This window comes from Mchenga conophoros, linkage group LG11 (assembly GCF_057382185.1).
Source record: "Mchenga conophoros isolate Kocher_MC1m ecotype Shallow Benthic linkage group LG11, M_conophoros_male_GT1.1, whole genome shotgun sequence".
NCBI lineage: Eukaryota > Metazoa > Chordata > Actinopteri > Cichliformes > Cichlidae > Mchenga > Mchenga conophoros.
In genome coordinates, this window is record NC_140536.1 from 37,730,306 (window position 1) to 37,752,107 (window position 21,802).

The window sequence follows — 21,802 nt, forward strand, 5'->3', positions numbered from 1 at the left end:
TAGGTATGATTTAAACCATGAGAGTACTTTGCCTTTAAGGCCAACTACATGTTCAAGTCTTGAAAGGAGAATATCATGGTCGACCGTATCAAAAGCAGAGGACAAGTCTAAAAGAACTAAAACCACAGGGCGCCCTGTATCAACAGTTACGAGGAGATCGTTAAAAACTCTCAGTAAAGCTGTCTCGGTACTGTGGTGAGGTTTAAAACCAGATTGGAATTTTTCATTGATTCCATTTGCCTCTAAGAAAGATTGCAATTGCTTGAGAACAATTTTCTCTAAGACTTTAGCCATAAAAGGGAGTTTCGATACCGGCCTATAGTTTGAGAGGACATTAGGATCAAGATTACTTTTCTTGATTACAGGTTGGATAACTGCATGTTTGAACACGGCAGGGACGCAGCCTGATAGTAGTGATGAATTCATTATAAGTAAAATCCAGGGTCCTACAATATTCAGGGCGTTTTTGATAATGCGAGAAGGGAGCACATCATGACGGGAATTGGAATTTTTCGTTTGAGCTATTATTTCCTTAAGGGTCGGAAAGGAAACAAATTCAAACTGTTCTAGTACCGACGAGGGTTCAGATGTTAAAGATGTGTCCTCAATGGGTAGATATGTGGATCTTAGTGCTATAGTTTTATCTGAAAAATAGTTTAGGAATTTTTCACATAAAGCTTGGGAGGTCTCGGTCTGAGTGGAGAGTGGATTTATTAACGAATTAAAAATGCCAAAAAGGACCTGCGGCTTATGACTATTAGTCGCAATGATCTCCGAAAGGAAGGAGGCTTTTGCAGTTTTAACAGCCTTCTGATATTTCTTCGGACAATTGTGGCGAATGTCAAAGGAGATCTGGAGTTTGTCTTTCTTCCATCTCCTCTCCGCTTGGCGGCATTCACGTCGGAGGGTACGAGTATAGTCATTCATCCACGGTTGACGGAATGGTTTAAGGCGTTTGGTCTTTAAGGGAGCCACAGTGTCTAAAATAGAAGTACAGGTGGCGATGAAGGAGTTAGCGAGATCATTAACCGGTGTAGCTGTATCCCAGTTAATTTCGCAGAAGGCAGTGTTGGTCAGAGCCATAGAAAACTGAGCAATAGTCTCTGAGTTAATCATGCGTATATTTTGCACAGGACCCTCACGTTTCAGCTCCATATTGCACACATTGACATTAAACAAAACCGGGAAATGGTCCGATATCCCAGGATTATAAATGTCCGTAATGCAAATGTCCAAACCGTAGGATAGTACCAAATCAAGCGTGTGGCCTTTAATATGGGTTGGTTTACTGACCCACTGAGTAAGGTTAAAAGAGTCTATAAGAGCAAGAAAGTCCTTGACCAGTGGGTCCAACTCACAACAGACATGAATATTGAAATCACCAGTAATGAGAGTACAGTCATAATTAACCAAGAGGTTTCCTAAAAAGTCAGCGAACTCATGAATAAAATCCTTATTGACTTTTGGTGGGCGATATACCACCGCACAGAGGATCGGGGAGGAGCAGTTCAACTCAAGTAACTGCACCTCAAAGCTAGAAAATATGGCTGGGGGAAGCTGTCGCACACGGAATTTGTTTTTAAAAGCCGTGACTAGCCCTCCCCCTCTGCCCGAAGTCCTAGGAGTACTGACAAAAGTACATTCTGGTGGAAGAAATTCCGATAGGGAGACAGACTCACCAGGTCGGATCCAGGTTTCTGTCAGGAATAGAAAGTCTCGCTCGGAGGAAAGAAAAAAATCATTCAGAACGAAAGACTTGTTCGCCAGCGATCTAATGTTCAGCACAGCCATCTTGATCGTAGTCATCTCATCGCTATTTGGAGCACGCCTCAGCGGACGTAGGTTGCTGTGGTTCACGCCACCACCACGCGCCCGTATCCAGCTTCTAGTGGGTTGGTGGACGATTGGTAGTTCCGAATTAGCGAGTTGTCCGAGTTGTCGGATCCATCGATGGCGGAGTAATCTGATGGTGTGCTGGTCATGGAGAGAGGATAGGGGTTGGAGGATATCCGAAATGGCGTAGTAGTTGGTTACACCATGTAGTTTCAAATAAGTTTTGATGCGAATCCGGATGCCGCTCCGTTTTCCCCGTCGTCTGGGCCGTTTCTTGGCAGGGGGGAAAAAAGGCAGGCAATATATGCCAGTAGTCGTGTCTATGGGAGACGGAATGTCGCTTCCCAATTTCAAAAGTGGATATGCTGGTTGATGTTTCAAAGGTCGGAAATGTTTCAGAGGTCGGAGATCCAGCAGCGTTTGACGGTCATAAACAATTAATGTGGTTCCATCCAGAAAACATAAGGAAAATAAAACAGCTAACAACAAAAGGAACTCGGAGGAGCGGAGACGGCTTGCCGTACACACTGGCGCCATCTTGCACAATGATGACTATGGTGAAGGTGGAGGTGGTTATGCGTGGTTATGATGATGGTGTTGCATTGAGGTGATGATGATGATGGTACTGGTGTGGGTATGTCCAGTAGCGGTTTTTGATACGGGCGACACGGGCGGTTGCATCACGGGCATTGGCAAAAAAAAATAAAAAATTACTCGTACTCATGCTGCCCTGACATCATGCCAGCGCATTTTGGAGATGACATAGACACCGATCGGTGTTCTTACGGCCATTTGCTGGGAGTAAGGGCGCCCTCCGTTTGCGAGGTGCACCTGCTGCTTGGGAGGAGAGGGCGGGGCGGCGGGGGATTCACTGGCTGGCTGGAGCAGCATCTAATTGCCAACCCACAAAATAAAACAAAATAAAAACAAACCAACAAACACAAAAACACCAAACATCATGATACAGACTTATAATTTGCACCGATGTTTTTTCAAAATTCTATACGCGAAAAGTGAGCGCGAGAGCCCTCGGTGCGCCTGCTTGCTGCTGAAGTCAAAGTAAACTTTATTACATACATACATACAGTCCAGCATATAGAGAGACGAGACGACGAGGCTCCAGTTACAGCAGTGCAAGTAAGCAAACAATAAATATAAGAAGAGTAAGAAAATAAATATACACTTTAGGACTCGGGGTAAAGGGATCAATAACAATTTAACATTTATACTTTATAGTTTGATGATTTAAAGTCTCACACAACCTGTCGAAAGGGGAGGGGGGCTGGCTGCTTCCAAATAGAGCACATTTCATTCATAATGTTGTAAATCCAAGCCCATTATGTATTCATGATTTGAATCCTGGGTCGTGCGAAGTCCCAGAAATAAACCTTAGACATGTAGCAATGGGAATTGCATTTACTTGTGTGTTCCGCCCGGAGTCTAGAGAGTGTAACACCGGAAGGTGAGAAGAAGAGGTCGTGTCAAAATTCATGGGCTGCATCCTCCTGAGGACCCGGCCTTCGCGGTCTACGTGGGCCGGGTCCTCAGAAGGTCGGGTAGGCCGGAAGTAAACGGCTGGGGAAATTGGACGGTCTAGCCTTCTGATTAGCGTCGCCGCTGTCTCGGTGGAGTTTAATAAACTCGGCTGTCTGCTCCTTGCTATCTAAAATATAACAGGACACTGGGGTAAATTCTCGACTGTCTCATACTTCTGTTTAATCAGTTTTCTGTTTGACGTTTAGTCAGCTGTGTGAAAACCAAGGAGGAACCCACCTGGGGGATTAATAAAGTTTTATTTTATCTAATCTAATCTGATTACTTTAATTTCAGCCAAACCGATTTACTCATGAACAAACAAAACACTGAAAAAAGCCCAACAATAACATTTTTAGGTTGTCTAAGTGACTTATATATCACGTTTAACCCGAGTAACGAAAGTCTGCGGTGATCTGAAAATGATGTGCCGGGAGTTGTGCCGTTCTCGGCGGCTTCAGTGACCATCGAGCTTCCGGCTAGCTATCAAGCTGGTGGGTAACAGACGTCTCTGAAAACGTCAAAGCACTTTTGCAAATATGTGATATCTTGATACACCGAGCAGATAGTTGATGTTTACACTGCTACTTTCCCGCCTGAAAATATGTTAAAGGTTTATTTTGTGACCCAGAAAGATTAGTATGAGTAATTTTAAAACTTAGAAGCGGCCTCCATTGCCGGAAACTAGAGTTTGGCTGGGCCGCGCTATGAATTCTGGGATATGGTGGGCCACGAAGGACACACCCGACCTATCCTTCAAATTCGGGGAAAAGGAAGACGCATTTGTCGGCTGCATTCGGAGGAGTCTACGAATTTGGACAGCCTTCGTCACGTCGCTGTAACGTAATCGGTCTACAAATGCGGCCTCAGGAGGATGCAGCCCATGAATTTGGACACAACCATAGTATAAGTACGAGAAGTGCGGAAGTGAGAGGTTGTGAAATGGGACGGTCTAGCCTTCGTTGCGCTGTTCAGGTTTCCTAGCAACCATGATACTAACCGCGAGAAATGTTTCATACAGCAGTGTGTGACAGAAATGAAGGAGAAAAAATGAGTATCTGAGGCTGAGACCACAGGACTGTAAAACATGATTGTTGGGCTTCATTTCTGTACTGAACAGTCATTTAAGATTAGTTAGTAAATAACAATTAGCTGATGTTGTTCATGACACTAAAATCTACGGAAGCGTAGAGCTGCCACCCAGGCAAAAGAAAATAGAAGTATATCACGTTATAACGTGAAAAGTTTATTGTTCTAACAAGATACTTTTCACGTTTGAACAACATAATATCACGTTATTACAATATACATAATTATCACGTTCGTACAATATATTGTACGAACGTGATCATATATTGTACAAACGTAAAAAAAGATACCATTAGAATAACATTTTTTTATTGTAAGAACATAAAACGTGTTGCGTTCGGAAACCCTAATCCATGGTAGGCATGGAGAGCTCACGCTCTTCAGAACTGGCACTTAACTTTCAATGTTAAGCTGCTTTCAACATGGACACAAACACTGATAGCCCACTTCTGAGATTTCTTCGGAATCGTGGTGTACCTGAGGACTGTCTCTTTCGAATGCTACAAGAACGCGTAAGTGCTCTCTTGAGGGGGAAATTTGTAAAACTCACTTTTTACGAAGTTACAGCGTCTAAAAATATGACATATTGCTAAGTTAGCAACCACAGTGGTTTTCGCTTCTCTCGCTTTGACTGCGTAAGGACTTAACGGTAGGCTGCATTGTTGTGGATCTATATGGAATCGAGAATGTAAAACAAATTAACCCGCTGTATAAAACTGGGTTGTTGTTATTACCACGGTTATTAAATGTTACTAATAAACCCGTATGCAGATTCCAGGTTTCTTAAATATATCACTATATTATGTGATGCACAATGTTTCCTTGTTTATCTAAAAACAAATGAATTAAACTGTGTTTATATTGATATTTGGCTTCAATAAAAAAAAAACGAGTTCAACCCTTTGTGCACTGTGCAACTGAAAGACACGTGAATACTAATTTACTTTTTCAAAAGTGTGCGTTGTATATACTGTAATATTTCAATTAATGACATGTTAGAGAATCTGATTAATGTTGCTGGCATAGAGAGAAGAAAAGAATAAATGCTAAATATTGATGGCTGCCACTAAAATAATTATCAAAACACATGTGAAATGTACATACATTTTTTTTAGTGAGGTACCTCAAGTGGTGTGGCAGCAGGCATACCTTGTACTTCTGTATAGTAATAAATATCTCTGTTATTACAGATTGATGTCACAGTGATTGATTTCATGGACAAGACAAAAATACTCGAAAAATTGAGTTAGGGTGGATCCATGAAGGTAAGCAAGTGAGAAAGCGCAGAGGAGGAGGAACAAGGACCTTTGATGTGCCCAAAGACTCCAGAAAAGCTGACATATTACAGTATGCTAAAGATCTTTTCTTTCCAAGTGGAAAAAGCAAATTTGGAAGATGGGAGGTGTTCAGTCATGACATATTAGACTATCAGGAAGAGGCCGTATTTGATGAAGATGTCACAGTTGGAGAACTCTACTCAGCACTTAAAATGGGAATGTTGAGATTTTACTTGTGCACAAGAAGATTTTCCAATGATGAAGAAGTTTATGATAGAGGGAAAGCACAAGTAAACAATGTCACACAACTGACTGACTCACATCAAGGAGATGAAGAAGCTTCTCACACTGTAATCTCATCATCAGAATCTAGGAATGCTGATGAAGATGTATTATTAGACACATCTGAGGTAATGATTGGACCCTACCTTGGAGAGCCTCTGCCTTGTCAACTTGATGACACTGTAATAGATGAACCATTCCTGCAGTTTGAGGAAGATGATCTGGTCATCACATCCATTACACTTCCTCCAACAAACACAGCAGTCAGTAGTCCAGATACATCTATAAGCAATGAAGCAATAAGCTCTGCAGGATCATATGATGTTGTCTGTGTTACCATCAAACTTCACAGGGTTACTATTCTGGAGGAGATGATCAGCCAGTTCAAAGATCCACCACTCCTCATACACCCTCTAAAATACACCTACATCGATGAAAAAGGAGCTGATGCAGATGGCGTATCAAGAGATGTGTATGCTCCATTTTGGTCAGAGTTTGTGGACAACACAGCTGAAGGAGAGGAGTTCAGAGTGCCATCACTGTCTCCTAAATGGCAGGAAGAAGCAGGCACGTGCAGAGGGGGGGGCTAGAGGGGCTTGAGCACCCGCCCCTTTCCTGATGGGTGCCCAAAGTGCCCTTTTGTTGAGGCAACTTTTAAAAAAAAAATTATTATTATTATTATTTTAATGTGTGCGTGCGTGCGGAGTCCTGTCTGTGCCCCTCAACAATAATATTTAACTATTAATCACAGTTTTGCTAAATAAAAGGATCTGGCTTGCATCAGTCACATGATCACATTTAACCAATGATCGCCCTTGACGGCAGAACGCGCTGGTTACGAGCCGGGAACGAGCTCACAAAGAGCACGCGCATTTTTAGCGGTCCGGAGCTGTAGGAGAAACACAAGTTAACTCAGAGACACAGACTGATGCGACAAAACCAGTAAGTAGGTGTACAGCGTACACTGTAGTGTGTAGCACCCAGGAGTATTAGCTTATTACGTACACGTTGGTAAGCTGTCTTGTTGCAACGGACGAACTGAAACAAACGAGCGTGCTGTGTGTGCAACAGCGCGACAAACATTACCTGTCCTTTTATTAACTGCACAGGTAGTGCTGGTCACAGCTGCTGGCTACCTGTGTAAGGCTGTCATGGGTCTGCAGCTGTGTCACATATTTAGGGAACATATTTAGTTTTAAAGTAAGTTTCCGGGCTTTTCCTGCCTTTCTGGAGGGATTATATTTCACTAAAAACGATCTAATATGCATGTCCACATAATTATGCATTATTATAATATATTAAAAACACACTGTATTTTAAAGAACATACATTAAGAAGCAGATTATATTAGATTTATATTTTAAATAAGACAAAAGTTGGATTTTACAGCAGTAAAATGATTGTATCTCTACAGTTTAAACATGTAATGAGCTTTGCCCTGCACAGAGTGGATATTGAAACAAATGGAATCATCATAAATACATTATTTCATATTTATTACTTCCCCCTCCTCATTGCTTTATTATTGTAGCTCTAGTAATAAATAATAATGTAAGGATTCTGGATCAGCACAGTGATGCCCATAGTATATACAGTATTCTGAAGAAGGTCTAAAATGTCCCTGTGTGTGCGTGCATGTGTGTGTTTTATTTAGATGGCTTTTTAAAAAAAATATTACTCATGATATAACATTGTGCAGATGTAACCAACTTTAAGGTATAAAGGTGAATTACAGCGCAATAATTACTTGAGCTCGTAATAAGACCCTGGCCAGAATCAGAAGACACCAAATTCGTATGGAGCCAAAGTATTGAGCAGCAATAATGACCTGGACACAATGTTAACTTTTGAGTAGCCACTCTTGTATTGTTACAAAGTATAACAGGTATTTGTCCAATTTGTACAGATAAAGTATAAAATAAAATAAATAGTGTGCACACTCAACAAAATAAAAGTACTCGTTGGGGCCCTTTAAGAATTTAGAGTTAAGCTGGCGATAGCCAACTTCAAAGGTCCTTGTGAATGTAACTGGAATGTATGAGTGTGTGGTGTGTATCTTCTTTGGGGTAGATCGTCCTCAAAGTGGTTGGCTCGCCATCTATCACAACCAGAATATCGTCCTGGTCCTTGGACTTTTCCGTCCTCTCCAAAAAACCTGACCTATAATCCAGGTCATAAAATGTACATTCTAATCAGTCTGTTTCAGATGCATTGTTTAAGGTTAAAATACAAAATCAAAATATTGCATCACCTCATATTCATTGCATCAACATCTTAAATCTTATCAAATCTCACAGTTCTGTTGTACAACATTCAATTTTCAAGCATATCAAATATGAGAACTAAGCATCTAAGTTGCTCAAATATTTCTCTATTCATGTAAACATTAATTAAACAATACTTATGGTAAGTAACCATTGACACTCAAAATACAATACACCATAACAAATTCAGAACTATGTGCAAATAAGCAACAAAATATACATGTGAGTTCAGTTCAGAGGCATTAAAGCAGTGTGCTTAATTTCTCCACGCTATAGGCCTATTCGTGAGAGAGAAATGCACTAAAAATTACCCTCTAGATTACTTTAAACTCACAGTGAACTGACAAAATTTAGCTTTAGAGCAGCTAAGAACATGTTGCTCACCGTTGCTCTGTTTCACAAAAGCCCAACACACACTGGCGTTGGAATTGCAGCAGCTCTCCGGATGAAAGGTGAGTGGTTAGCCTGTGAGACACCGAGCTAGCATTAGCATGATCGCGACGGTAAGTCTCTACAAGTTTTTTCCATCAGAACAACACTCGTCTTACCGACGTTGCCTCTCTCCTTCATCCAGCCACTCGACTCCGGACTTCCAGCAGGTAAGTAGGCTGGTTTTCCTTCCTCTCAATCCTGAGTTTTCCTCTCTTTTGTCTGTGGATTTCTCGGTTTGAGTAGCAGATGCCTCCACTCCTCTTGCTGAGATGAGAAAAAACCCGGGAGCACCATGCACCTTCACCTCACTTCCTGGCTGACAGGGTCAATGCGGCCTGGGTAGGCTCTGATTGGTCGCTGAGTGAGGTGCATTCAATGATCATAGGAAATATGACATTTTGCTGATGTAGACAGTTAATATAAAGAGAATAAATATGATTTTTCTCATCTGGGCTACACCCTCCCCTCCTGAACTCATGCACGTCCCTGTGCATGGTAGACAGTTAAATGATGATTATTTGACGGGTCAAGGAAGAGGGCGAAACAGGCTCTTCGCCATCACTGATGACATCGGCCCAAGCTGAAGACAGTCCTTGCAAGAATGATTTTGCTGCAGTGATCAGAGGATTGCCTAGCTCCGTATAGTCAAGCCGTCGTGGCGGACGACGGTTTCTCTCAGATCTCCTTACAGAATCATTTGTATCCATGTTTTCCCTTGTATCCACTGGGACTATCTCCTCCACTCTCTCCTCAGAATTCGCACCTCTGGTGCCAGCCTCCTGAAATGGAAGTTGCCTTTCTTGGACGTCTGGGTCATCAACAGATGAGTCAGTTTCAGTTAAGGTTATTTCATCCACTTGTTCGGTCGGTGTGACTCCATTGGTAGATAAGTACTCAGTATCATCTGTAGTACTGTTAGGCATATCAGGTATGTTGCCAAAATCAGATTGGCTGTCCAAAACAGGTGGGTTGTCAATATCAGGAACATTTACAGGACTCTCACTCACTGTGTGGACAGGGGAACTCAACCAAACAGGAATGAGCAAATCATCTTCTTCGTCTGAGGAGTTCTCTTCCTCTAGCGCTGGATTTGCACGGGTTCTTGGCCTGCGTGACACTGGCTTCTGTACATGCTCACTGCTTTCCTCCACAGGTAGGTAGCCACATGGTAGCAACAGATCCCGGTGTAGTGTTCTTAGGGGACCATCTTTGTTTTCAGGCTTAACTGTATATACTGGGAGGTTGCCTGCCCTTCTCACCACTACATGCACAGTGTGTTCCCACTTGTCTGAAATCTTATGTTTGCCCCGGATACGGACATTCCTGACCAATACCCGATCTCCAGCTTCCAAGTCTGATGCAGTTACATGTCTGTCAAACCTCATTTTGTTCTTGTGAGCCATCTTTGCAGCCTTGTCCATAGCTAACTTGTAGCTTTCTTTGAGACGTGACTTGAGTTTTTGCACATATTCAGAGTGAGATGAGTGTTGTTCCTCTTGCACTGGTAGGTTGAATGCAAGGTCAACTGGCAACCGAGGTTGGCGTCCGAACATCAGTTCGTACGGGGAGAAACCAGTCACTTCATTCCTGGTGCAGTTATAAGCACGGACCAGGGGTCTTACATGGTCACGCCAACAGGACTTATCTTGATCACGGAGAGTTCCCAACATATCAAGCAAGGTACGATTAAATCGTTCCACAGGATTGCCCCTAGGATGGTATGGGGTTGTCCTCACCTTGTGGATACCAGCCACCTGACAGAGCTCCTTGATTGTGCGGGACTCGAAATCTGGACCCTGGTCACTATGCAATTTTTCTGGGATGCCATAGTGTACCATAAAGTTCTCCCACAGACACCTTGCCACTGTGCGGGCCTTTTGATTAGGTGTTGGGATAGCAACTGCAAATTTAGTGAAGTGGTCCGTGATCACCAATATATCTTTGGTTCCACTCCTGTCAGCTTCCAGGGACAAGAAGTCCATGCACAAGAGTTCAAGAGGTCGTGTCGTATTAATGTTGACCAAGGGGGCCGCTCTTTCAGGCCGTGCCTTCCTCCGCACGCACCTGCCACACGTCTTCACTTTCCTTTCCACGTCCAAAGCCATCCTTGGCCAATAAAATCTTGACCTTACAAGGTCCAGTGTACGGTCGACTCCCATGTGACCCATATGGTCATGCAGGCTGGTGAGAACTGTGTTGCGAAGCTCAGCTGGAAGTACAAGCTGGTAGGTTTTCTGGGACCTCTCTTGGCGTCGCCGGTACAAGACATTGTTGCGGAGCTCAAGACGGTTAAGCTCTCGGAGGAGCAGTGGAAGCTCAGGGAGCTGTGTGCGCACGGTTGGAGGTGGTGTGTCCCCATATTCGATCTGAGAAATAACATGCTTTATACACTGATCGGCTCTTTGCTCGTCTGCCAGCTCTGCCTCAGTTAGATGGGGAATGGTTGGCAGACCTCCAAACTGTTCCTCTTGCCCATAGCTATCAGGTACAGCACTAGGAGACACAGCAAGCACCTCCACCAAGGCAACACAATCTGCATCTGCCTCTCTTTCATTGTCAGGACTGACGCTGTAGGTGAACTGCCTCTCACAGATTGCTTTCACCACAGACTGATTTACAGCATTGATGTTGTCTGGATCACAAAGGTGATCTTGAGTGAACTGTTGTATGCGTTCAATCTCTTTTTGTGATTTCAGGTCGTCCGCTAGCCCTCCGTGTGGTCTGCGTGATAATCCATCCGCATCTCCATTCTGCTTCCCTGGACGATAGAGGAGTTTGAAAGAGAATGTGGACAGTGCTGCTAGCCACCTATAGCTAGTTGCGTCAAGTTTTGCTGAAGTCAGAATGTAAGTCAGCGGATTACTATCCGTTACAACAGTGAAGTGGTTGCCGTAGAGATAGTCGCTGAACTTTTCTGTAACTGACCACTTGAGCGCCAGAAACTCCAACTTGTGCGCTGGATAGCGATTTTCGCTCCGTGACAGCCCTCTACTTGCATAGCCTATGACTCTAAGTTGTCCCTCTTGCTCCTGATACAATACAGCACCAAGCCCGGTGGTACTGGCGTCGGTGTGCAGTATATAGGGTTTCTGGGGGTCAGCGAAGGCAAGTACAGGGGCAGTGGTGAGACTTTGGATGACTGACTCGAAGGCTTCCTGGCAAGCTGGCGTCCAGCGACCTCCGAAAGGGTCTTTTGGGTCATGGTACTGATGTGCACTTTGTCTTGCGTTTACTTTTGATTTCTTGTGGCTAGGTGGGTACCCTGAAGTTAAGTTGTGGAGAGGTTTCACAATGCTGGAATACCCCTTAACGAACCTTCTATAATACCCAGCAAAACCAAGGAACGACTTTAACTCTCGCAGGGTCTGTGGGACAGGCCATGTTTTAAGGGCCGAAATCTTCTCAGGGTCAGTCCGAACTCCATTTCTGGAGACCACATGTCCCAGATAACGGACTGAAGTCTGGAAGAAGACACATTTCTCTGGTGACAGCTTTAACCCAAACTCTTTTAGACGAGTGAGCACTTTCATGAGTCTTTCTTCGTGTTCCTCAAGGGTTCGGGAGAATACTATCACGTCATCAAGAAAGACCAATGCATCCTTCAAATGCATATCCCCCATGCACCGCTCCATTAACCGCTGGAACGTGCTGGGGGCGTTCGTTACACCCTGAGGCATTCTGTTGAACTCCCAGAAGCCGAGAGGGCACACAAAGGCCGTCTTCGGTTTGTCTGCTTCTTCGACCTCGATCTGGTAGTACCCTGATTTTAGATCAAGAACAGAGAACCACTGTGAACCATTGAGGGCTGAGAATGTGTCCTCTAGCTTCGGAAGGCTGTACGCATCTTTTATAGTCTGAAGGTTTAGACGCCTATAATCGATGCACAACCGGACTTGGCCGTTCTACCACTATGGGTGACGCAAATGGGGACTCTGACTCTCTAATAACTCCTGCATCAAGGAGTTCCTGAATGTGCTTCCGGACAGCCTCAATGTCCCGTGGGTGGATTGGCCGGGCACGTAGTTTGAAAGGCGTGCCATCCGAAAGTTTTATATGATGTCGCACCTGGTCCGTCCGGCCAAAATCCAGGTCGTGCTGTGCAAACACCTCAGGCATGCCGCTGAGCTGCTGAGTGATGCGCTGTTTCCATTCCAATGGAACTGGGGAGTCACCAAAATTGAAGGTTATGGTGGGCTCTTGGAAAGACGGAGTCTCTGGAGTTCTCTGGGATAGTTCTGACTGTTTGGTCTTGTTGTGTTCCTTTAATAGGATGGTCTGATAAGCACTAACCTCTGCAATAGTACACTTGGCAGGGATGACAATGTCGTGGTCAGACTCGTTGCTTATAACAACTGGCAACTTGTGGGGCCGCCGCTGGGGAAAGTCCACCAGACCGGCTTTAAGTAGCAGGCCACCGGGCAAGGGGGACGATGATGGGTACTCAATTACAACTGATTTTTCATCCTGAAGGCCCTCGCCAAGGGCGACTCCCTCCACCACTACAGTTGAACCAGCTGGAATGACTCGAGGCATCTTGCCAAGTAGCTTCACTACCCCCTGATGGGTGTCACTTGTCTGCTTCCGTCTCAACTCAATGATTTTGAAGACTACTTTGTAGCCATGTGGGAGGGGTTGACGATTGGCTAAGTCAGTCTCTGAGTAGATGTCGAACAGTACATCTAGGGTGTTTGTGCCTATGAGCATGAGGGATTGTGAAGTGTCAGGGACGATTAAAGCAAGTGTGTTTACATCTACTGGAACACCTATAAAGTCCTTTGGAAAAGTTATGGTCATTTCTATATAGCCAAAGTAAGGCACTAGCTGGCCATTAGCACCTTCCACTTCTAAGAGGTCATGTAGTGGCTTGATCTTTTGCTCTGAAAGGTGCTGCTGGTAAAATGACTCAGGAACAGTGGTAACTTGGGAGCCTGAGTCAAGAAGACAGTTGACTTCTTCACCTCTCACAGTCACTTGAGCTGTACTTCTGGTACCAATCAACTGTTTAGGGAGTTGGAAAGATTGGTTCTGCTCTGAATGGTTTAAGCCAGAACATGTTTGTGCTTTGACAGTCTTTGCTGGGGTACTTACTTTGTTAACCTCAGCTGTGATTTTGTCACCATTGTTTACGTCTGAGGGACGTTGTTGACTCTCCTCAGCTCCTGTTTGTCCCACAACAGGAACTGTTAGATGTTTAAAGGTGAATCTGTACAATCTCGCGCTTCCCACTGGCGTTGTTTCTCCTCCAACTGCTTCTTTTTTTCTGCTACTAGGTTGGGGTTAGCGGGGTCAACACAGCATGGAGCGATATGTCCATCTTCACCGCAGTTGAAACAATACCAGGGCTTGGGTCTGCCCCTTTGCCTCTTTGAAGTCTGTCTTTGCATACGTCCATCTACACCATGTGGCTTTGACATCTTACTCTGCGGCTTCCCTGCAGGGTCCTTGCTGTTTGCAAACTTTGTTTTTTTCTGTGACATGAATGTAGTTAGTTGACTTTGCAGACTCGCCACCTGCTTTCGCAGATCCTCAATAGCAGCAATGCTACTCCCATGTTTCTCCTCTGGTTCACAAACATGTGCACCCTGGAACTGTAACTGAGTTCTCTGCTTTGTGGTGCCAATGTGTTTTCTCATACGGTTAGTTTTTGCTTGCTGTCGATCTTCCTCAGAGCGAATCATTAACAACAGGTCTGAGAATTGGGGTGGGCTGCTCTTCTTTTGCTCAAGTTGCAGGGCGCTGAGTAGGTCGTTGTCCCAACATCCCCTGCAGAACTGTTTAAGTAGATGTTTGTCCACTTCTTCACATGCGACTCCCCCCCTCTTCGTGGCTCTGTTTAATGCTAGCTGTAGCCGGTGAAGGTAAGTGGATGACTTCTCACCTGGATCTTGAAGGGTGTTCAGGAATTGAGCGAAAAGTTCCTCACCATCTTCTACAGTGCCAAAGGCTGAATCTAGAAGCTGCAAATAAGTCACAGGTGGTGACTCAGGCCGCAAACTCTTAACTATATCAGCTGCTGGTGGGAGCAGGCTCTCATGGATCTTTCTGGATATTTGCAGGGGGGACATGCTGGGATCATTTTGGAGCAGTTCAATTTGTGTGCGCCATGTGTCATAATCAGTTTCATTGTTAGGTCTGGGAACCTTACCGGAGAAGGAACGGAGTCTCACCTGGGACTGGATGTGTGGGACAACATCTTGCCTTCGTACGATATGCTCTACCACAACCTTCTGAATGTCAGGTGGGTTCAAGTCACTTACTGAGAGGGACGCTGCTCTCCTTCCATTAGTGAGGGGAACATCATCAGTGGCACCAGTATCACTTGGTGTAACATCTGAATGTGAGGTGTGACACTGTCGCTCTTTAGAAGCGGGCGGAGATACAACAGTGGTCTCGACATACGTGGGAGAAGGTTCTTCAGTGGTAGGTCGCATGGCTTCAACATCCTCCCCAATCTGACACATCATCTCCTTCAGCACCTCACCGTAGTCTTTGCCACTCAGCTTGGCTAGTTCCTTGAGTTCCACCAAGTAGGTTTTTGTAACATTACTCCCAACCGTGGTAGTGTACATGCTACTGAGTGTTTTAATTTCATAGACAACGCTGGGATCAGCTTGTGCTGTGTATGTGTATGGTAAACGAGGTTCTAAACCTTCTAAGGTTGAACTGCTAGAGTATTCTACGATCAGGTTTTGGTAGAAGTTGGACAGTGATTCATCAACAAAAAGGACTCTTGTGATTTTACCATACTGTTTCAGAAAGTCAATGACCTGTTCATCTTTCTCAGATACCTGTGTTATCCCAGTGACAACAACCGCATTAGGTATTTTGACACCAGACTTTTGTATGAAATCCATGCTGGTCATTGCCTCAATATTGATGCTCAAATCAATTGGCTCCTGGCTGGCTCGCCACTTCTGTAACCAACTTTAAGGTATAAAGGTGAATTACAGCGCAATAATTACTTGGGCTCGTAATAAGACCCTGGCCAGAATCAGAAGACACCAAATTCGTATGGAGCCAAAGTATTGAGCAGCAATAATGACCTGGACACAATGTTAACTTTTGAGTAGCCACTCTTGTATTGTTACAAAGTATAACAGGTATTTGTCCAATTTGTACAGATAAAGTATAAAATAAAATAAATAGTGTGCACACTCAACAAAATAAAAGTACTCGTTGGGGCCCTTTAAGAATTTAGAGTTAAGCTGGCGATAGCCAACTTCAAAGGTCGTCCTGGTCCTTGGACTTTTCCGTCCTCTCCAAAAAACCTGACCTATAATCCAGGTCATAAAATGTACATTCTAATCAGTCTGTTTCAGATGCATTGTTTAAGGTTAAAATACAAAATCAAAATATTGCATCACCTCATATTCATTGCATCAACATCTTAAATCTTATCAAATCTCACAGTTCTGTTGTACAACATTCAATTTTCAAGCATATCAAATATGAGAACTAAACATCTAAGTTGCTCAAATATTTCTCTATTCATGTAAACATTAATTAAACAATACTTATGGTAAGTAACCATTGGCACTCAAAATACAATACACCATAACAAATTCAGAACTATGTGCAAATAAGCAACAAAATATACATGTGAGTTCAGTTCAGAGGCATTAAAGCAGTGTGCTTAATTTCTCCACGCTATAGGCCTATTCGTGAGAGAGAAATGCACTAAAAATTACCCTCTAGATTACTTTAAACTCACAGTGAACTGACAAAATTTAGCTTTAGAGCAGCTAAGAACATGTTGCTCACCGTTGCTCTGTTTCACAAAAGCCCAACACACACTGGCGTTGGAATTGCAGCAGCTCTCCGGATGAAAGGTGAGTGGTTAGCCTGTGAGACACCGAGCTAGCATTAGCATGATCGCGACGGTAAGTCTCTACAAGTTTTTTCCATCAGAACAACACTCGTCTTACCGACGTTGCCTCTCTCCTTCATCCAGCCACTCGACTCCGGACTTCCAGCAGGTAAGTAGGCTGGTTTTCCTTCCTCTCAATCCTGAGTTTTCCTCTCTTTTGTCTGTGGATTTCTCGGTTTGAGTAGCAGATGCCTCCACTCCTCTTGCTGAGATGAGAAAAAACCCGGGAGCACCATGCACCTTCACCTCACTTCCTGGCTGACAGGGTCAATGCGGCCTGGGTAGGCTCTGATTGGTCGCTGAGTGAGGTGCATTCAATGATCATAGGAAATATGACATTTTGCTGATGTAGACAGTTAATATAAAGAGAATAAATATGATTTTTCTCATCTGGGCTACACAGACATGCCTGGTAAGGACATGAGGAGGAAACAGTAGGAGCTGTGTGAGGCTACTAAAGGCAGGGCTATAACATTTTTCTGTCATCATTTTATTATAGATTAAGTGCAAGAGTTGTTAGGTGTGGATAATTAGATTATAGTTTACTGCAATAACAAGTTGTGCCTTGTTCTCAGATGGACAGCAAGTGGAGAGTGATATATGAGATGATGGGATGGAAGGAAGAAGAGAAGCAAAGAGTGATTCACAGGCAGAGCCTAAATTATTTCTCACAGTTTTTTATTGCCTTATGGTTCCAAGCGCTGTCACCAATCTTTGCATTTAGTTATTATCTCATGACACTTGTTTAATCAGCTACCATCTCTCCTGTGGACTTTTTAATGTCTACAGCATAGGTGTCAAACTCTGGCCCGCGGGCCAAATTTGGCCCGCAGCCTAATTACATTTGGCCCGCGAAGCCATACCAAATTACTATTTGTCAGGGTCCTGGGTCTCCTGACCCAGCGTTTTAGTTCTTTGTGATTTTTGTATTATTGTACTTGGTGTGAGTTTCTATGGTTTCTAGTTTCGATCCCTTGCCCTTCATGTTTCTCTGTGTCCCCTCTGTTCTGTGTAAGTCTGTGTCTGCATGTTTGAGTTCCCCTCTGTGCCTCTCGGTTCTTAGAGTCCTCTGCCTTATGGTTTATGTCTCTGTTGTTCTTAGTTGCTGTCTCCACTGTGTCAAGTTCGTGTCTCTGTGTGAAACTTCCTGTTTTACTTTGAAGGTCCGTGTCTTATGTGAATGTGTCCTGCTTTGCTTGTCTCGTCAGTTCTAATTTCCCCCAGCTGTGCCCTCCTTCTGTGTCTCATTCTCCTCGTTACTTCCCAGTGTATTTAGTCCCTGTGTTTCTCTGAGTCAGTGTTGCGTCGTACCCTCAACAAGCTGTGTGTGTTTTGCCTCCGTGTTACCAGTGTTTTGTTTCCAGCTCTAGTTCCAGTTCAGTATTTCTGCTTCAGTGTTTTAGTCCACCAGCGTTTTTGTTTGTCTTTTGGTGAGTTTAGTTAGTAAGAGGTTTTCCAGCAATAAAGCTGCGCTTTAAGTTGAACTTCTGTGTCTGAGTCCTGCATTTTGGATCCACCACTCCTGCTTGCCCGCCTGCCACACAGCCAACCATGACACTATTAGAGCTGGCCTACTGGTATTATACAGCTAATATATATATTGTTTAGTATTAAGCTTTGCTTGTTCCATATTCAGGTTTCCAGCAAAACTTATTTGAGTCCATAAGAAAATATTCATTCTTATATCTGGAGGAAGATTTTTTTTTCAATAAATATTAATGTTAGCCCACGACTTTGTTCCAGTTTTGAATTTTGGCCCACTGTGTATTTGAGTTTGACACCCCTGGTCTACAGTCTCAGATCAGCACAGCCCTGCCCTCCAGCACTATCCACAGCAACCCCTCAACAGCAACATTGTACCCATCAGGTAAAACACCGGCTACGTTTGCTTTGCCTTGTTGCCCATATTAGATTCTTGATGAATGTGTGTTGTTGTTATTCAGCCTGGCTCAATGTGCCCCTTTTTAGCTTTAAGCACCCGCGCCCCTTTAAACCTCTCTGCACGGCCCTGGGAAGAAGAGTGGAAATCCATGGGTAGAATTTTACTGAAGGGATTTCAAGACCATGGATATTTCCCTTGTTGCCTTGCTCCTGTTTTCACAGTGGCACTCATCTTCGGTGAGAATCACGTATCAGATGATCTGCTGTTTGAAAGTCTTCTCTTTTACCTAAGTCAATCAGATAGGGATCTGATAACAAGGGCACTAAAAGAAGATCTTTCAGATGAAGACAGGGATGAAGTGCTGGATCTCATGGATCGCCTGGATGTATCAGTGCTTCCAACCAAAGAGAACTTAAAAGGCCTTCTTCTGAAAGTCGCACACAAACAATTAATCCAAAAACCAGCATATGCCGCAGAGAAAATGTCCTTAGTTGTAAGCCACTTCCTAAAAGACACTTTTCAAAGCCCACAAGATGTCCTACTAATGTCTATCCATCCATCTTCATCCGCTTTATCCGAGGCCGGGTCGCGGGGGCAGCAGCCTAAGCAAAGAGGCCCAGACCTCCCTCTCCCCAGCCACCTCCTCCAGCTTATCCGGGGGAACACCAAGGCGTTCCCAGGCCAGCCAAGAGATTTAATCTCTCCAGCGTGTCCTGGGTCTGCCCCGGGGCCTCCTCCCGGTGGGACATGCCTGGAACACCTCACCCAGGAGGCGCCCAGGGGGCATCCTTGTCAGATGCGTGAACCACCTCAGCTGGCTCCTTTCGATGTGGAGCAGCAGCGGCTCTACTCTGAGCCCCTCCCAGATGGCCGAACTTCTCACCCTATCTCTAAGGGAGAGGCCAGCCACCCTTCGGAGGAAGCTCATTTCTGCCGCTTGTATCCGCGATCTCGTTCTTTCGGTCACTACCCACAGCTCGTGGCCATAGGTGAGGGTAGGGACGTAGATCGACCGGTAAATTGAGAGCTTCGCTTTTACACTCAGCTCCCTCTTCACCACGACGGACCGGTGCAGCGTCTGCATTACTGCAGCTGCAGCCCCAATCCGTCTGTCGATCTCCGGCTCCCTTCTCCCATCACTCGCGAACAAGACCCCGAGATACTTGAACTCCTCCACTTGGGGCAGGAACTCATCCCTGACCCGGAGTGGGCACGCCACCCTTTTCCGGCTGAGAACCATGGCCTCAGATTTGGAGGTGCTGATCCTCATTCCTGCTGCTTCACACTCGGCTGCAAACCGTTCCAGTGCGTGTCCTACTAATGTATGAAGATAAAAAGCCAACAACGAGAAAGCTTTTGAAGTTGCTTACTGCCTCTCCCACCACTCAAGCAGAGAAGCAGAGCTTCAGATTTCTGCACCAGTACATCAGAGGACTTGAAGATACAGGGCTCAGAAGGATGTTCAGGTTCTTACTGGGTCAGATGTCATCTGTGTTGACAAGGTTGAGGTACTGTTCACGCCTGTGGATGGACTGGCACGACAACCTGTGGCACACACATGCGGCCCTTTTCTGGAACTACCATGGACATACACGTCCTACCCAGAACTACGAAATGAACTGGACAATGTTTTGGCTGCTAAAAGCTCTTATGAGTTCAGCATAGCTTGATTAAAGTCCATCATGTTTAAACCAAAGAATGAAAGGTTTGCACTAACAATGACTGGCTATGAAGCTCTAAAGTTTGTTAAACCCACAAACAGGGAACACATCATTGTATAAAAAAAAGAAAGAGCTTAAATTTCAGGGAAGTGTTTTATTAGTAACTATTACTAACTATTATTACTAACTAAGAATTACTAACTATTATTAGTAATTCTTGGAGATAGCTGAAGTTTCTCCTCTCTTGACAGCGACACCGTTGACGGATTTTAAAGCTGAATGTGAGGACTGCCCTGACCCTTCTCTGCTGCGACAGGTTATCCGCTCAGGCTGGCCTAAGGTGAAAAGGTCTCTCCCACCTGAGATGCAGCCGTATTTCCTGTTGCGACATGAACTTGCTGTGGAATCACCGTTGGTTTTCCGGGGGACACGTCTGGTGGTCCCAAGGTCCCTGCGAGAAAAGGTGATATGCCTCGCACACGAAGGTCACCAGGGCATAGTTCGCACAAAGCAGCTCTTCAGAGAGCTTTACTGGTGGCCATGCATGGATACTCAAGTCCATGTGATTCTGTCATCGTGCTCAGTCTGTCAATCGTGTGACAAAACGGCCAAAACTGCTCCTGCTCCCCTACAGCCGGTTCCGTTTCCAGATGGTCCCTTTCAGCATGTGGCCGTTGACATTGTTGGACCTTTTGACCGTGGGTCGCAGGACTGCAGGTTTGCTATCACGCTGGTCGATTACTTCAGCAAATGGCCAGAAGTAGCCTTTACTTCATCAGCTACTACAGACACTGTTATTAGGTTCTTGTCTTCAGTTTTTGCACGGGAGGGAAACCCTTGTGAGCTTACGACAGATAATGGACCACAATTCACTTCATCTGCCTTTGAAAGGGGCATCAAGCACATTAGAACAAGTGTGTATCACCCTCAAGCGAACGGGTGTGTTGAAAGATTCAACAGAGTACTGAAGGACTGTGTTCAGGCTGCACAGGTGTCCCAGAAGCTGTGGAAGCCCGCCGTGACAGAGATGCTACAGAATTACCGTGCTACAGCTCATGCAACGACTGGAGCAGCTCCGTTTCAGCTTCTCAGAGGGAGACCAATGAGAACAAAGCTAAATGTCCTGCCATTTCCCAAAGACACAGGACAGTATGACCAATGCAGGCCAGAGTCTTTCACCAGCAACGTAGGAATAAACGCTACACTGATGCTAAGAGGGGGGCAAAACCTCCCCAGCTTGTGGTCGGTGACAGGGTGCGGATACGTAAGCCTTTCCGAGTGGGGAAGGGAGAGAGACAGTTCACTGATCCACTGCCAGTGCAGCAACAGACTGGACTGAGCACCTTCATCTTGAGTGATGGAAAGCGATGGAATGCAGCCCGTCTCTCACTCTGCCGCGCAGAGAATGCTGAGCCGTTGCAGGCTGGTGAAGAGGTTGAAAACAACACAAGAGAAACTCCTAAAAGACCTTCTGTTCCTAACAGACCAAGACAGTTACCAGCTTGGACCAAGGATTATGTAATGAAATGAGTTTAAAAAAAAAAGTGGGAAAATAACACGCTTGAGCTGTTGGATGCTAATGTTAAGTTCCATACTGCTAGTTCTGAGGTCCAAGTATAATAGATGATTGATTTACTATGATTTATTTGTGAAGTTTTGTGACTTAAGGTTGTTCAGTTACT

General features: G+C 44.6%; 2 protein-coding genes and 1 pseudogene across 5 annotated transcripts in view; 1 reads left to right on the forward strand and 2 right to left on the reverse strand.

Moving 5' to 3' along the window:
• LOC146565003 (putative C-type lectin domain family 20 member A) overlaps positions 1-21,802 on the reverse strand; it is a 56,127-nt gene that overhangs the window by 25,710 nt on the left and 8,615 nt on the right. The window lies entirely within an intron of this gene.
• Positions 2,382-20,260, forward strand: LOC146565005 (uncharacterized; annotated as a pseudogene).
• On the reverse strand, positions 7,855-15,366 carry LOC146565006 (zinc finger CCHC domain-containing protein 18-like). 4 transcript variants are annotated; one of them, XR_014894488.1, is made up of 3 exons: positions 8,827-9,100; positions 8,663-8,743; positions 7,855-8,174 (listed from the first exon to the last, which is right to left on the reverse strand). XR_014894488.1 is itself a non-coding variant. In XM_085292838.1 (2 exons), exon 1 carries the CDS (start codon positions 15,277-15,279, stop codon positions 13,894-13,896), a length of 1,386 nt encoding a protein of 461 aa, XP_085148964.1. In that variant the 5' UTR covers positions 15,280-15,366; the 3' UTR covers positions 7,855-8,174; positions 13,799-13,893. The 4 variants fall into 4 exon arrangements, 3 of the variants coding, with proteins under 3 accessions (XP_085148964.1, XP_085148965.1, XP_085148963.1); XM_085292838.1 differs by lacking the exons at positions 8,663-8,743; positions 8,827-9,100 and adding an exon at positions 13,799-15,366; XM_085292839.1 differs by lacking the exons at positions 7,855-8,174; positions 8,663-8,743; positions 8,827-9,100 and adding exons at positions 12,629-12,870; positions 13,799-15,366.

What these genes read in the sequence shown, in the direction of transcription:
- LOC146565006 (XM_085292838.1), bottom strand. Translation starts at nt 15,279, where the DNA reads ATGTACACTACCACGGTTGGGAGTAATGTTACAAAAACCTACTTGGTG.